This window comes from Ornithorhynchus anatinus, chromosome 18, assembly GCF_004115215.2.
Source record: "Ornithorhynchus anatinus isolate Pmale09 chromosome 18, mOrnAna1.pri.v4, whole genome shotgun sequence".
NCBI classification, from domain to species: domain Eukaryota; kingdom Metazoa; phylum Chordata; class Mammalia; order Monotremata; family Ornithorhynchidae; genus Ornithorhynchus; species Ornithorhynchus anatinus.
In genome coordinates this window covers 25432299-25448972 of record NC_041745.1, presented here as the reverse complement: position 1 = coordinate 25448972, position 16674 = coordinate 25432299, and the positions used below count along the sequence as shown (strand labels likewise).

General features: G+C 45.6%; 1 protein-coding gene across 2 annotated transcripts in view; it reads left to right on the top strand.

Moving 5' to 3' along the window:
* UVSSA (UV stimulated scaffold protein A) overlaps nt 1–15928 on the top strand; it is an 88097-nt gene extending 72169 nt beyond the window's left edge. For both annotated transcript variants that reach the window (XM_029046433.2, XM_029046432.2), the window contains exons 13-14: nt 9923–10106; nt 14958–15928. In XM_029046433.2, the coding sequence (XP_028902266.1) occupies nt 9923–10106; nt 14958–15051 (278 nt within the window). In that variant the 3' untranslated portion in view covers nt 15052–15928. The remainder of the gene's footprint in view (nt 1–9922; nt 10107–14957) is intronic.
* Nucleotides 15929–16674: the final 746 nt, after the last annotated feature.

The window sequence follows — 16674 nt, the reverse complement described above, 5'->3', positions numbered from 1 at the left end:
TAGGTCAATCGACACTCGTCTTTATGTCAGTTTGGCAAATATCACAGCTTAATTGTTCAGCTCTCTTAATAGATGAGAAACACACCCAGTCAATCAGGGATGGTCGTTTTGGAGCATTACTGTGTGCCGAGCACTGCGCTAAGTGCTTGGGAAAATGCAATGCATCAGACATGGGAGAGGCTATCCTTGCCCAGGAGGAGCTTACAGTCACTGGGCGGAGACAGATGTTATAGTAAATTACGGAAGTACTGTGGGGCTGGGGTGAGTTTCAAAATCCTTAATTGGGGACACAGCCAAGTGCAGGGTCTATGTAGAAGGGAGGGAAGACAGGGGAAACAAAGGGAAGCCCACCTGGAAGAGTTGTGATTTTAGGAGAATTTGAAGATGGGGAGAGTAGTGGATTATTGGATATAAAGGAGGAGGAAGTTCCAGGCCGGAGAGAGAACATAATAATAATTATGGTACTTGTTAAGCACTTACTATGTGCCAAGCATGGTTCTAAACCCTGGGGTAGCTACGAGTTAATCAGATTGGGCACAGTCCGTTTCCCACATGGGGCTCACACTCTTACATGGCTTGTATCCATCCCAGCACTTAGTACAGTGTCTGGCACATAGTAAGCACTTAACAAATACCATCATTATTATTATTTTCCAGATGGCGGTAAACTGAGGTCCAGAGGAAGTGAAGCGACTTGCCCCAGGTCACACAGCAGACAAGTGGCAGAGCCGGCATTAGAACCCAGTTCCTTCTGACTCCTAGGCCAGTGCTCTATCCACTAAGCCTTAGGTTCGTGTTAAAGGAGTGGGGGGTGTGGGCCGGGTTGTGGCAGGAGATCGGCGAAGTAATGTAGGAGGGAAATAGCCGATCGAATGCTTTAAAGACGATAGTAAGGAGTGTCTGCTTGATGAGTGTGAAGCAGCGTGATCTGGTGGAAGGAGCAGGGGCCTGGGGGTCAGAGGACATGGGTTGTAATCCCAGCTCTGCCACTTGTCTGCTGGGTGACCTCGGACAAGTCACTTAGTCACTCAATGGTATTTATTGAGCACTTGCTCTGTGACCGAGCACTGTACTAAGCACTTGGGAGAGTACAATACAACAGAATTAGCGGATAGGTTCCCTGCCCATAGCTTATTAACTTCTCTGTCTCGGTTTCCTCAACTATAAAATGGTATTTAAAATTTATACTCCCTTCTACTTAGACTCTGAGCCCCACGTGGGATGGGGACTGGGTCTGAACTTGATTAATTTGAATCCATCCCGGTGCTTAGAATTGTGCTTGACACATAGTAAACACTTAACAAATACCATTAATAAATAATAATAATGAAGGGGTGGATGGGCAACCATTGGAGGTTTTGCAGATTGGAGAAACACGGACTGAACAGTTTTTCAGGAAAATGGTCCGGGCAGCAGAGTGAAGTGTGGACTGGAGAGGGGAGAGAGAGGATTCTGGGGCGCCCGGCCTTGTCTGTAACTGAGAGGTCTGGACCCCTCACAGATGCCCTGTATGTCTCTTTGAGCAGTTTTGTCAACATCACTCGTGAACTCTATTCAGGAAATATCAAAAGCTAAACGGGATCACCAAAATCTATCTGCAATCAAGTAAGGAGAGACTCTTCTCCATCAGAGGCTTGTGGATCGTGAGGTGGAGGCAAAAGCCAAGACAGCCAAAACATCTCTGGGGTTGCTTGGTGAGGTTGGGGCTGTGGCTCCCCCCTTCCCTGGTCTTTTCAGCCACATACACACACAACTCCCCACCCCCCGCCCCCGTCTTTGGGTCTACATGGTGAGGTTGGGGAATTTCCTCCGTGGCGTCATTCCTCAAACACGAAAGACAGCTCTGTGTGTACATAAACAGGGACATCCCTTTGCAGTGGGACAGATGCTTTTGACCTGAAGCAGATATAAAAGTTTGCCCGGTGCAACCATCCACAGAGCCTCTAATCTGGCTTCTGAATTCCATCACGATGTTTGTCTACCACTCTCTCACCACCTCCAGAAATTAGTTATTCAGTTGCCGAGAAAGAACAAATCGGATGGGTATCGTGAAGTATTGCCTCTGAGCCGGTAGCCCCTAAGGGGTTTGAGGTTCAGAGAACAGTCAGAGAAATTCCTGCTACCCTAGTGATGGCCCTCTGTCCCTCTGTGTGTGATAGAATTCCAGTAATTCCACAGTGATTTGTTTTTTAGCTGCTTATTGGTTCGTCCATTAATCAGCCTGGTTAGTGGTCAGCGAATGAACAATAACACAGATGAGTCATTATGAAACGCTTGATTCAGAGGCAAGTAGATCTAATAATAATAATAATTGTATTTCTTAAGTGCTTACTATGGGCCATTCACTCTACTAATGGTTGGGGTGGATACAAGGTAATTGGGTGGGTCCCTGTCCCCCATAGGGGCTCACAGTCTTAAGCCCCATTTTACAGATGAGGTAACTGAGGCACAGAGAAGTTAAGCAACTTGCCCAAGATCACACACAGCAGACAAGTGGCAGAGCAGGGATTAGAATCCGGGTCCTCTGACTTCCAAGCCCGAGCTCTTTCTACTAGGCCACGCTGCTTCTAAAATCACTTAATTTTGTTTAAAAGGTGTGTGTCTAAGTACCTTGAATAGCTTCAGCGAAAGAAGCTCTTTCAGGGTAGGGGCTATGTTTTCCATTTGAGCTCTCGAGCTGTTTAGGGAAGCAGCGTGGCTCAGTGGAAAGAGCCTGGGCTTCGAAGTCAGAGGTCAGGGGTTCGACTCCCGGCTATGCCACTTGTCAGCTGTGTGACTGTGGGCAAGTCACTTCACTTCTCTGTGCCTCAGTTACCTCATCTGTAAAATGGGGATTAACCGTGAGCCTCCCGTGGGACAACCCGATGACCCTGTATCTCCCCCAGCGCTTAGAACAGTGCTCTGCACATAGTAAGCGCTTAACAAATACCAACATTATTATTTTGGGGCCAGTGGTAAGAGTGCTGATCTGGAAATCAGGAGATCTAGTGTCTATTCCTGGTACTAGCTGTAGTTGGCTAATGTGGACTAAGTTACACTTGCACGTCACAAGGTGCCGCACCTCGGCCTACTTACTCACCTGTTGCCCCTCCACGCCCCAGCGACACCGGGATGGCAGGGAGGAGGGTCTGAGCGTCACCGCCCCAGCCACTAGTGCTATCATAGGTTCCCCTGCGTGGGCTCTCGGTCCTGATGGCGGATTCCCTCGTCATCCTCGTATGCGTTCTCAGTAAATCCGTATGTCGACAAAATGAGAAGCGGCGTGGCCCAGTAGGTAGAGCACGGGGCTGGGAGTCAGGAGGACCTGGGTTCGAATGCTGGCTCCGCCCTTGTCTGCTTCCTTCTCTATACCTCAGTTACCTCATCTGTAGAAATGAGGATTAAGACCGCGAGCCCCGATTGCGGGATGGACCGTGTCCAATCCGATTAGCTTGTATCTACCCCAGCATTTAGTGCCTGGAATGTAATAAGCACTTAATGAATACCATAAAAACTATTTATATCTGTAATAAATATATTTATTTCCCACGAAAGGCAGAAAACTAGAATTCTCTCACAGGACTAGTTCCAAGAAATACCAAAAGTGTAAGTATTGTCTCTCATCCCACTGAAGATGGTATTTTAAATACTCTTTTTCAGTTTAGTGAAATGTGTGTTTCTGGTTGAGACGGAATACACTTTTGGGAATGGATAAGTACTTTTATTTAGGAAACCTCTTGCCGAGAATGAGTGCAATTCTAGGTTTTGGGTGAGTTAAGACATCAATTATCATCAGCACAACAAAAATCATTTTCTAAGCAATTACTATTGTCTTGTAGTCACTGTGTAAATCCTTAGGAGCAGTAGCAAGCAGATCCTTATAGAGAGATTGAAGCATCACTTTGTTTTATTTTGATTTTGTAACATCTACTCATCAGTGCCTTGATAACATGATGCCAAATATTTATTTTATTGGAAAGGTTTTCCCTGGAAAGCTCTGCCTGAAGGTGGGCCTTCAGTGAGGCCTGCTTTGTCTTTCAGCTCTTTGGGAAGAGAGATCACATTTTCAACGCTATAAATGATATAATGGCAGAGGAAAGCAATAAGGATCCGGGAAAATAATGTAGCTCACGTGAGCGACTGCCCGATGTGGCGTTTTTAAAACAACAGTGCCACTATCTGATCTTGATTTGTCATAATTAGAGAGCGCTCAGGTTGTGCCTCTTAATGCTCGAGGTGAAAATATTAGATTTTAGCCAGATGCCCATGGAATGGTCGTGCAGATTCCTCGGGCCTGAAACAATGAATCATGAGGGATTACCCTGACCCACTAATCTGCAGTGTTCATCCTTTTCCAATAGTTCGCACACGGGAGCAAATTAAGTGCCTATTTTTTGTGTCAACCCTGAAGAGTATCTGGTTTTTCAGCCCTTAGTGACTTGTTAACAAACAGGTATCAGGACAAGCTGGTGAAGGCAGCCTGCTGGCCAGTCAGATGTGAAATAGCATCTCTTTACTAACTACAGTATCGATTCCCGCCTACCCTTGCAAACTGTGTAATTTTCTTTTCCCTGCTGCTAAACTCAGTAACAATGTATGAAGAGCTTTAAGGGCCCATCAATGCTCAAAAAGACTGCTCTTCCCTGGCATTCTATTGATTCTTTTCAAAGGCTTTTAAATTGCTCCTTCATTTTACTCAAATGCTCATTTCATCTCTACTGGATGCCAGCATTTTTTCCTTGTGTTTAAACAATTGCTCCATTCACTGGGTTCCTAAACTGTGACGCCTTCTTATTACTGGGAGATAAACTGTTTAGACAGTTTTCCTTAATCTTGGATTAATCGTTCCTCTATCAGAATTGGGCTGCTCCGTATTCCCGCACTTCAAAATATAAAGTTGGTGAAGTCGCCTCCGAGTGGCTTTTTATTTCCTCCTCCCGCATACTTCTGGGGCTTTCTTTCCTTCACAAGTTCAGTTTTTGCCCTTTTGTCTAACTGTTTAAATCTCCTGAATTTCATGCCCTTGGGTTCGATTTATTTTCTCTCACCAGCAATCTCAATATAAGCCAGTCATGAGTGTGTTTTTTATTTAGTGCCCCAAGAACCACAGCATCTCTCATACCGGAAAAGTCAGTGACCAGATCTTCTAGATATCCTTTATAAAGTATCTACAAATTCTTAAACTTTAATATTTTAATCTAGCATCGAGAAATAATAATAATGATGATGATGATGACATTTCTTAAACGCTTACTATGTGCCGAGCACTGTTCTAAGCACTAGGGGGATACAAGGTGATCAGGTTGTCCCTTGTGGGGCTCACAGTCTTAATCCCCTTTTTGCAGATGAAGTATCTGAGGCACAGAGAAGTCAAGTGACGTGCCCAGAGTCACATAGCTGACAAGCGGTGGAGACTGGATTAGAACCCGTGACCTTTGACTCCCAAGCCCGTGCTCTTTCCACTGAACGATGCTGCTTCTCCAATCAAGGGTATTTATTGAGCTCTTACTGTGTGCAGAATACTGGTTAGCGTTTGGGACCATTCAGTGCAGTAAAGTTGGTTGACACGATCCCTGCCCATAAGGATCTTAGAGTCTACAGGGGGAGGCGGATGTTAAAATAAAATAGGGGAAATAGAGTATAAGGATATTTTTTTAAGCATCATGGGGCTGGGGTAAATATTGCATAGGCAACATCACGGGGAGAGCAGAGAAGGGAAATGAGGGCTTAGGGAAGGCCTCCTGGAGGGGATGTGATTTCAGGAGGTTTTTGAAGGTGGGCTGTCGGATATGAACAGGGAAGGAGTTTCAGGCCGGAAGGAGGACGGAGGCGAGAGTCGATGGAGGGATAGATGAGGTCAGGGTACAGAGAGTAAGTTGACGTTAGAGGAACGAAGGGTTCTGGTTGGGTTGTAGAAGGAGAGGTAAAGTAGAAGGGAGAGGGCTGATTGAATGCCTTAGAACTGATGGTAAGGAGTTTCCGTTTAATGTGGAGGTGGATGGGCAACCACTGGCGGTTTTTGAGGAACGGGGATAAGTGGACTGAATGGTTTCTCAAATGAATGATCCACGCAGCAGAGGGGAGAGACAGGAAGCAGGGAGGTCAATGAGGAGGCTGATGTAATAGTCAAAGCAGCATATGATAAGTGGTTGGATGGAAAGGAAAAGATGAATTCTAGAGATGTAGCGAAGGTAGAATCGACAGGATTTCGTGACAGATCGAATCGTGTGGATCGGATGTGAGAACTGAGACGAGGGCTACGTAAAGGTCATGGGCTCGTGAGGTAACGTGGATGGTCGTGCTGTCGGCGGTGACGGGAAAGTCCAGGGGAGGACATGATTCGTGTGGGAATAGGAGGATTTCTGCTCTGGACATGTTAAGTTCGAGGTGTCGGCAGAACATCCAGGTAGAGATGTCCTGGAGGCAGAAGGAAATGTGAGACTGCGAAAAGCAGAAAAGTCAGGGCTGGAGAGGTAGATTTGGCAATCATCCACATAGAGATGGTAGTCGAAGCTGTAGGAGCGAATGAATTCTTTGGGGGAGTGGATGTAGATTGAGAATAGGGGTCCCAGAACTGACCCTTTAGGGACTCCCATAGAGAGTGGGAGGCAGAGGAGGACCCTGCGAAAGAGACTGACATTGCGCAGCTAGAGAGAGAGGAGCAGAACAAGGAGAGAGGACAGTTGTAGGTGAAATCAAGGTTGACTAACGTTTCCAGGAGAAGGGAGTGGTCCACAGCATTGAAGGCAGCTGGGAGGTCAAAGAGGATTAGGGTAGAGCAGAAGTCATTGGATTTGGCATGAAAAGGATCAGTGGTAACTCTTGGAGAGGAATAGTAGGATGGTGGTCAGGGAGGGAAGAAGGAAGGGAGCAGTGGTTTGATAAGGTGAGAAGGAATGAGGTCAGAAGCAGAGGTGGATGAGATAGAATTGGAAAGGAGGCGGGAGTAGCCTCTTGCTGTATCGCTTGGAAGAGGGGGAAGACTGAGGAACTGAGAGGAAAGAAGCAGGGGCGATTTTAGAGCCCTGGCATAATGGTTTCAGTGTATCAAGAACTGCACGGCCAGGTCATTAGGGGCCAGAGAAGTGGCGGGGGTCGGGAGAACAGAGGGCTTAAGAAGGGAGTCAAAAGTCTGAAGACCTCCCTGAACAGAAATACAGTTCTCCAACTCACCGCTCTCTCCAGCGTGCTGGGAAACTGCCACTGGAGATCAACATGGCCTAGGCCTAGAGCACGGGCCTGAGAGACAGAGACCCTGGGTTCTAATCCAGCTCCACCACTTGTTTGCTGTGTGACCTTGGGCGAGTCACTTCACTTCTGGGCTTCGGTTCCCTCATCTGTCAAATGGGGATTAAGGCTGTGAGCCTTATGTGGGACTGGGACTGTGTCTGACCCGCACTTAGTGTGGTGCCTGGAACATAGTAGGCACTTAAATGCTGTTATTATTATTATTATTGCTGCTGTAGCCCTCCTAACAAATTCTTGTGAATACTCACTCATTCTCCCACCCCTCCGGCTGCACTCTGGACCTGAGCTCCCATACTTACTCTGATCTACCAGAAGTCATGGGAAGCAGTGTTGCCTAATGGGTAGAGCGTAGGCTTGGGAGTCAGAGGACCTGGGTTCTAATTCTGACTCTGCCTTTTTCTTTTGCTGGGTGACCTCGGGCAAGTCACAGTTTCTCTCGGCCTCAGTTACCTCATCTGTCAAATGGGGGTTAAGACCGTGAGCCCCATATAACACATGAACGGTGTCCAACCTAATTAACTCGTATCTACCCAAACGCTTTGTCTGGCACCTAGTAAGTGCTTAACAAATGCCGTAGAAAAATAGTCTGTGGAACGGACTCTCTACTGACTTTCTGAGAGCTCATTTATCCCCACTGTGGCAGGGAGAATATAGCTCAGTATTTATCCCACCATCTGTTCTAAACTGTGCCCAAGTTTGAGTGGTTTTCTTTTTTTTTTAGCAACCTGTTCACTTATAGTATATTCCCGGTTTGATTTTTGTAGTTTGTTTTTCATACACACCACAGCTCCAGGCACTTGGAGAAGCAATCTCTTCTCTCGTTATGAGCAGCAATTGGGAGCGCTCAAATAGGATTTCAGAGTGCTGGCTTTTCACTGACTGCATTTTCTTAGTCATCTGTTCAGATCTGTGAAACAAGGTATTGAAATCTCCCCTTTTTGATTGTAAGCTCCTAGAGGGAAGGAATTTTTATTTTAAATTATTTTGTTCATTTTTCCTCAGATGTGTCACGTAGCCCTCAGTAAATACACTCTGCTGCCCGGATTATCTTTCTACAGAAACGCTCTGGACATGTCACACACCCCCCCCCCCCCCCCCCCCCGCCAAAATCTCCAGTGGTTGTCTATCAACCTTTATATCAAGCAAAAACTCCTCACTCTTGGCTTCAAAGCTGTCCATCCCCTTGCCCCCTCCTACCTCACCTCCCTTCTCTCCCTCTATAGCCCAGCCCACACACTCCCGCTCCTCTGGTGCTAACCTTCTCACGGTGCTTCGTTCTCGCCTGTCCTGCCGTCGACCCTGGCCCACATCCTACCTCTGGCCTGGAATGCCTGCCCTCCTCACATCTGCCGTTTGATATATCTAGCACACTTCCCCTCTTCAAATGCCTACTGAAAGCTCACCTCCTCCAGGAGGCCTTCCCAGACTGAGCCCCCCTTTTCCTCTGCTCCTCCTCCCCTCCCCATCGCCCAGCTCCTTCCATCTGCTCTACCCCCCTCCCTGCCCCACAACACTTATGTATATATGTAAAACGTATATATTGTATATCTGTAAAATGGGGATTAAGATTGTGACCCCCATGTGAGACAAGCTGATTGCCTTGTATCTACTCCAGTGCTTAGAACAGTGTTTGGCACATAGTAAGCACTTAGCAAATACCAATATTATGATATACATATTATTCTATTTATTAATGATGGATATATATCTCTAATTCTATTTATATTGATGCTATTTTTGCCTGTCTGCTTGTTTTGGTTTTTTGTCTGTCTCCCCGCGTCTAGCCTGTGAGCCCATTGTTGGGTAGGGATTTCTCTACTTGTTGCGGAATTGTACTCTCCAAGCGCTTAGTGCAGTGCTCTGCACACAGTAAGTGCTCAGTAAATACGATTGAATGAATGTCAATTCTGTTCTTCATCTTTGAAAATGATGACAAGTATATTCATCTAGAAATAGGTACATTTGTCTGTATGTGTGTGTGTGCATCCATATATGTTGTGCCTGATTACGCTTGTACATCAGATCTGCCTTTGAATAACCTCTACTTTGGAGAACGCAAAGTCATTGCTAAGAGAAGCAAGATACCAGGAATTAGATTTCCTTGTATTTTTAAAGAAAGAAAATAGTTTTAAGTGCTTTAAAAAAAGAATTAAAAAGGTGTACTTAAAGTAAAAATAAAGTGCAGTTTAAAGTTTAATCTTGAGACCTCCCTTTCCCCCATTCCCCATTGTCACAGTGATCTCCAGTCCTGCAAAATTCAATCGGAAGTTGAACCAGATTGAAAACTCCAACAATAAAGCAGCCTTGCAAATCGGTTTGAAAACAAATCACTAGTCCTCATTTCCAGCCCTCCTACCTCCAGGTATTCTAGAGGCAAAGAAATGAACCTGGCCTGAATTGTTCTCACAAGGCGAGAAAGGAGATTGATCATATTTAGGACTGCTGATTTTAAAAGTAACTTATCCTAATGCCTAGGTTTGCTACTTAGTTTTGGACTTTCATGATGTTGCTTCATTTTATGCCGGAGTCTTCTCATCTACAGAAAGAGAATAAGGTTCGCTATCCTGTACCTACTTTATTGGAGTGATGAGATTTAAAAAAATGTTTGCAAAACATTGCTTGTTCAGCTCAGTTGAATAACAGGAGAGCGATTCCTGCAGTTTCTTATTAAAACATATTTTCTTCTAATCGACAGAATGGCAGGACCCTGAGCTTATGAGAGAGATTGAAGCAGCCACCGGAGCGGATCTTGGCTCTGCCAGATACAGCAGAAAAGGAGGAAAGGGCAAAGGGAAGAAGAAGAAGTTCCCTAATCTGACTGATCTAAAGCAGCAAGCAAATACATCCCGTTCCAGAATCGAGAAAAAAGTCTTTAATAAGTAAGAGTTTTTATATATAAAGGGTTTTTTAAAATGGTATTTGTTAAGCGTTTACTATGTGCTAGGCACTGTACTAAACAGTAGATAGAAGCTAATCAGGTTGGACACAGCCCATGTTCCAGGTGGGACTCAAAGTCTAAATCCTCATTTTACAGAAGAGGTCACTGAGGCCCAGAGAATAATAATAATAATTATGGCATTCATTAAGCACTTAGAGAAGCAGCGTGGCTCAGTGGAAAGAGCACGGGCTCTGGAGTCAGAGGTCATGGGTTCGACTCCCGGCTCTGCCACTTGTCAGCTGTGTGACTGTGGGCAAGTGACTTCACTTCTCTGTGCTTCAGTTAAATGGGGATTAAGACTGTGAACCTCACGTGAGACAACCTGATTCCCCTGTATCTACCTCAGCCCTTAGAACAGTGCTCTGCACATAGTAAACGCTTAACAAATACCAACATTATTATTATTATGTGCCAACCACTGTTGTAAGCGCTGGGGTAGATACAGGATAATGAGGTTATCCCACGTGGGGCTCACAGTCTTGATCCCCATTTTACAGATGAAAAAAAGTTGTGACTTGCCCGAGGTCACACAGTAGACAAGTAGCAGAGCTGGGATTAGAACCCAACTCCTTCTCACTCCCAGGCTCGAGCTTTATCCACTAGGCCATATAACTTTCTCCCATTCATGCCTTTAAAGCACTTATTTTAGTTGATATCGTCTATGATCCATTCCACCCTGCTGAAGCCACTGTCTGTCACTGTCTGAAGCCAGACAAAGCTGTAGCTTGAAAGGTCTTTCGAAATAGTTGCGTTGAAGTGAATTTGGTCTCTCACTCCCATAATTTTATTTCAAGCTGACCCACCTCCCCAAGGTGAAATGACCCCCGAGGGTTTAAATATCGCCTGGAGGGTTTGGGGGGGACAAGCTGGGCTTCTTGCATTTTTCCAGAGTGGGTTGTGGGGAACCTTTATCCCAGTCGGTATCCAGTCCACCCAGTGACTGGCCGACTGGGAGGTGGAGGTGACCCCCTCCTTACCCCTCACCCCGTCCGTCCCCCAGGAAATCTGGCCTGAGCCCCACCTGGGTATTAGCAGTGAAAAGCTCACCTCTGTAGATTAAAATAGATGTCTACCGTGTCTACTAACTCTGTTGTGCTGTACTCTCCCATGCGCTTAGTACAGTACTCTGCACACAGTAAGCGCCCAGTAAATACCATTGATGGATTGATTGATGTTCCTTGTCCTACTTGTTTCCCTCGGGACTGCTCTGGTCTTTTGTCCCAAACTCTGTATGATACTTCCGTCGCTGCTCTAAACCAGGGAGTTGGCAGCAGCCTGTTTACTGTGAGGACACATTCCCTGTGAAGGTGACAAGAGAGATGAGAGGGAGCATTATTTGTTAAAAGAAAGAAATTGTTCGCCTGTGGCCCAGTCTCCTGGCTTCCTAAAAAAACCAACCAGCCAAAATGGTATTTGTTAAGCGCTTACCATGTGCCAGGCACTGTACTAAGCAGTGGGGCGGATACACATAAATCGGGTTGGACACAGTCTCTGTACCGCATGGGGCTCACAGTCTTAATCCCCATTTTACAGATGAGATAACTGAGGTACCGAGAAGTTAAGTGATTTGCCCAAGTCTCACCACATAGCAGACAAGTGGCAGACCTGGGATTAGAAGCCATGACCTTCTGAATCCTAGGCCTGTGCTCTCTCCACTACGCCATGCTGCTTCCCTAGTCTATGATGTTCCCCCAGTTTGTGGCTACAGTATTTTTTTAATCAATTAATCAGTCATAATTTTTGAGCATTTACTGTATACAGAGCACTGAGCACTGTACTAAGCCTTTGGGAGAATAGAATACACCAGAGTTGATAGACACGTTCCCTGCCCACAACGAGTTTACAGTCTAGAAAAAATTGTTTGCGCTGGGCCTAATAAGCCACAGAACAGTGTCTCTTTAGAAATAAGTTTCAAATATTTTCCTCTGCTTGATATTATGTTGAGATAACTCATGCCGTAACTGAAAGTGTTCGCTCTCGGTCATGGAATGTCCCCGTGTCCGTGAAATTCTCGTATTATCCGATATAGGTTGGAAGATTCAGTTAGGCAGTTAAGTTTGAATAATTGGAATTTCACATCTTCCTTCACGAAAAAAATTAAAGGATGTTTTTAGTTAGTCACTGCTCAGTGCCACTGATGTTGAGTCAGTGAGTGTATGTTTGTGTGTTTGGGAGAGGGTATCAGGCTTGGAGAATCAGACCTGTCATGTTTTAGTGGTTTTCAGGGTTTTCGCTGCTGAGTGAGATGATAATTTTGGTTTTCGTAACAGCCCCAAGTAGTAATTTGAAACATCCAGGTGATGAACTCAAGCTCCGGGAGTACCAGTAAGTCAATGTGAAGCAGCATGGCTTAGTGGATAGAGCACGAGCCTAGGAATCAGAAAGACCTGAGTTCTCATTCTGGCTCTACCACTTGTCTGCTGTGTGAGCTTGGGCAAGTCACTTAACTTCTCTGTACCTCAGTTACCTCGTCTGTCAAATCGGGATTAAGATCGTGATTCCCATGTGGTACAGGGATTTGCTTATGTCCACCCCAGCACTTAGAACAGTGTGTGGCCATAAAAAGCACTTAACAGGTACCTCAGTTATTATTATTCTCTGTGCCTCAGTTCCTTCATCTGTAAAATGGGGATTAAGACTGTGAGCCCCATGTGGGACAGGGACTGCGCCCAACCTGATTACCTTATATCTACCCCAGTGCTTAGAACACTGCTTGACACATAGTAAGCGCATAACAGGTACCATCATTATTATTATTACGTGAAGTTGGCCGCAGACCCTCAGAGTGGGTTCTTATTTCATCAGCAATATCGCACAGCCCAGCAGTGCAGTGTAAAACTAGCAGGGCACAAGAGTCTTGGCCTCTGAAGACTCCCTCTTCTCATCCCAATTAGACTATATCAGTGCCCAGTCACTTTCTTCCCCTCTCAGGATGGCACCTGGAGAGTTTCCAGTCCTCTACCAGTCTCGGCTACGGGAGGGAGAGTCAAGCAGAGGCCTAGCCGTTCCATTCCTAACTTGGGAAGTGGCTAAAGAGTAGAAGGCAATCTGCTACAAGTCAAAGCTCCCCCGTGCCGGGCGGCGGTGGCGTGGGAGAGAGTCGAGGGTGGAGACAAGAGTTGACTGCGAAGAAGGCGATGGTAAACCACTTCTGTATTTTTACCAAGAAAGCTCTTTGGATACACTACTAGAACGATTGCAGATGGAGGTGAGGCGTTCTGGGAGGGATGTGCTCATGGAGTCACTACGGGTCGGAGACGACTCGACAGCGTAAGACAGGACGGGTCACTTTCTGCTTTATTCTGACAAGACAGAAGCCACACCGATCCCGTTAACTTTCCCGTCAGCTTTGGTGAATTAAGGACACCGTCCTCGAGGCGTCTCTTTCGGAATATCGACTTCTTTATTTCACAGCATCGAAGTCTTTAAAACCGGGGCGGAGCCGACCTCCATCGGATCCCCTGGAAGACATCGTTGGGCGTTCCCTTCCATTTTCCGAAGAACCTCACGTCCTCGGGAGGGCAGTAGTTTGTCGCGTCACCCAGGAAAGAAGAGGAAGCCATCTTCCATCTTCGGCCCCTCTCGGAGATCTCTCCCCACTAACGGCAGGAGACTCCGTTGTTGGAGAGGGGCTTGACGGCCCGACTGTCGGATTCTCCGGAGTGTTGGTGAGAGGACCGCGAGGGGATCACTTCGCGTCCTCCCGACTCAGTGGCCTGCAGGAGTCTGCGGGTGGAGCTAGAAGTCCTCGGATGCTGAATTTGCTAACTTCCTAGGAAGGCTGAAATGGAAATGCTGACCTCTTGTGGGCACTGAAGCCCACCTGACACTTTCCTTAAAGGGGAGGGTCCTTTAACTCTGGTGTCCCCACCCAAAGTCCTCTGAGGAGTGAACGCCTGACCGGCTGCCTGCTCTGCTGGTTCAGACGTTTTCGGTTGGCGGATTACTCGCCTCGCCACGGGCCTTTCCAACCCCCGTGTGGGACGCCTGCGTGTTCGTTTGTAAAGCGACATGGGATCCTCCGTAAGAAGCATCCCTATGTAATCAGGGGGCGGTAATCCAACGCTAGGTCATTTAGCTGTAAATTTAGCTCACTGGAATAACCTTGATCTGGGAGGATAAGGAGGATCTTCAGGAAATTGGGCTCAGAAATGCATCTGAATGAAATTTTCTTTCTCGGAGATGGGGAGTCATTGGAATCTCATAACTTGTTTCCTCCAAGCATAAACCTTCGGGAAATGTGCAATCTGCTCACGTAGGTACTCTGGACAATGCCGATTTGGGTGTCTTTTTTAAAAAAAATGATATCCGTTCAGCACTTACCATACGTCAGGCGCTGTTCTAAGCGCTGGGGTAGATAGAAGCTGATCAGGTTGGACACAGTCCATGTCCCACGTAGGGCTCAGAGTCTCAATCCCCATTTTACAAATGAGGTAACAGGCACAGCCCAAAGTTCAGTGACTCGCCCAAGGACACACAGCAGACAGGTGACGGATTCTTCCAAGAACGGGGATCTACTCTGAAAGGAGTGCGGAAAAAACTTAAATTTGTTTACTCCTGTTCCTCAGACTCTGCTGAATAAAGCTGTTTGTATTACCACATCTCACTGGGTTAACAGGACAAATTTATTCTGCCTCATCAGTGCAGTGTTAGCAAGGTTGATTAGCAATTAATCATACCCCGCTCAATTTTTTTTGCCAACATATTCATAAACTTTCTTCCATGACTGTATTTGTGAAAAATACACTTGAGCAGTGTACTTATTTTCATCCGTGGTTTGTTCTTCTTCCAGAGGTGCAATGAAACGAGTAATAAAAGAAATGAATCGCATGGACCAAAAGAAACACGAAAAGTTTGCCAACCAATTTAACTACGCATTGAATTGAATTGGTCAAAAAGAAAACACCGGGAGGAAAAAGAAGCAGCCTGCGGCCATGTGAATATAAAGACTGCTCTGGGACCTTTCTAGTGAAATGAAAGAATTGAACTATGCACTTTTACATTATCTTTCCTAATCATCATATCAGCTTGTTTCATCTGTTAACTTATTAAGATTTGATAACGAACATGGATTTTAGCAATAACAACAAGGCTGTACATAATTGTGTGTATTTAGCATAAATTGGTAACTACTTGGATTTGACACGAAATATAATGAGCTTTACGGCGTGAACATATTCTAATTAAAATGCTCAGGGTTTTTCTTTCTTAATGGACTGATGTAATTTTCTCTCTACTGCCTTTGGGGCCAAGCGCTTTGAAAATTTGCCCTGGTCTCAGTGCTCCTCAGCAGAGGTGTCAATCTCAGGCAATTTTGTTGGTTTAAGAAAAACAAAAAAAAGCACTTAAAAATCTGGCCTGTATTAAGCCTCAGAAGCTTGCTTAAATCTTTGGAATTGGCATAAGCATCCTAACAGATGAGAGGCTGTAGATTTCTCAGAGCAGTCACTTTTATTTTCAGATTGTCCGCTCTTTGTGGGTAGGGACCTTGTCTTTTTTTTTCTTGTATGTTCCTAAGCGCCTAGTTTACCGTTCTAAACACAGTCAACACTCAAAGCTATTGAGTTTGATGAGACCTTCTGGAACACTACACTATCTCCAGTCATTTAGCCGTCGAGTAGATATAAGGAAGTCCCAGAGAGTATTATTCAGAGCCAAGTTTGTTATTGTGATTTTTTAAAAATGTGTTTTATTGAACATTATTATTACTACAGGAGTTATACTTTTAAATAAAATCCTTGATATTTAAAGTCGTTTCACACTCCCTACTGTAGACGTTCAGACTGCTTTTGTAAATTGTTTCAGTCTCTAAAGTTGGCTTTGGGTAGAAGGAGTTTTTATCAACACTTAACAGCTTTCGTTGTTGTTGTCTTATGCTGCCGAGTCGTGTCAGAACCGTAGCGATGCCATGGACACGGCTCTCCCAGAATGGCCCAACTCCATCTGCAGTCATTCTGGTAATGGGTCCATAGAGTTTTCTTGGTGAAAATATGGAAGCGATTTACTATTGCCTCCTTCCGTGCGATAAACCCGAGTCTCCGCCCTCAGCTCTCTCCCATGCTGCTGCTGCCCGGCACAGGTGAGTTCTGACGTGTAGCAGATTGCCTTCCACTCGCTAGCCACTGGACAAGCTGGGAATGGAATGGGTAGGCCTCTGTTTGTAGTCGAGACTGGTAGAGGACTGGAAACTCTCCAGGTGCGACCCTGAGAGGTGAACGGTTTTTACCACCTTGAATTCTTGTTGTCCGTATTCGACTTCAGATCGTGTAAAGTTATAGCAACTCTTGGCTTGCATATGTGTGCCGCAAAACCCTCAAGAGTTTATCTTGAAGTGGTTGTCAGCCTTAGATTCTTTCCCCGGAATTACAAATTTTTAGAAGCGGTAATTCCTGAAAGTTGCAACTGAAATTTAAAAGATGTCCAGGGGGAACTCTTTTCGTGTTTTGGTGGTATTAAGCAAGTGTAATATTGTTTAGTCTGTTGACCCAAATTCTCAATCAGTGGTATTT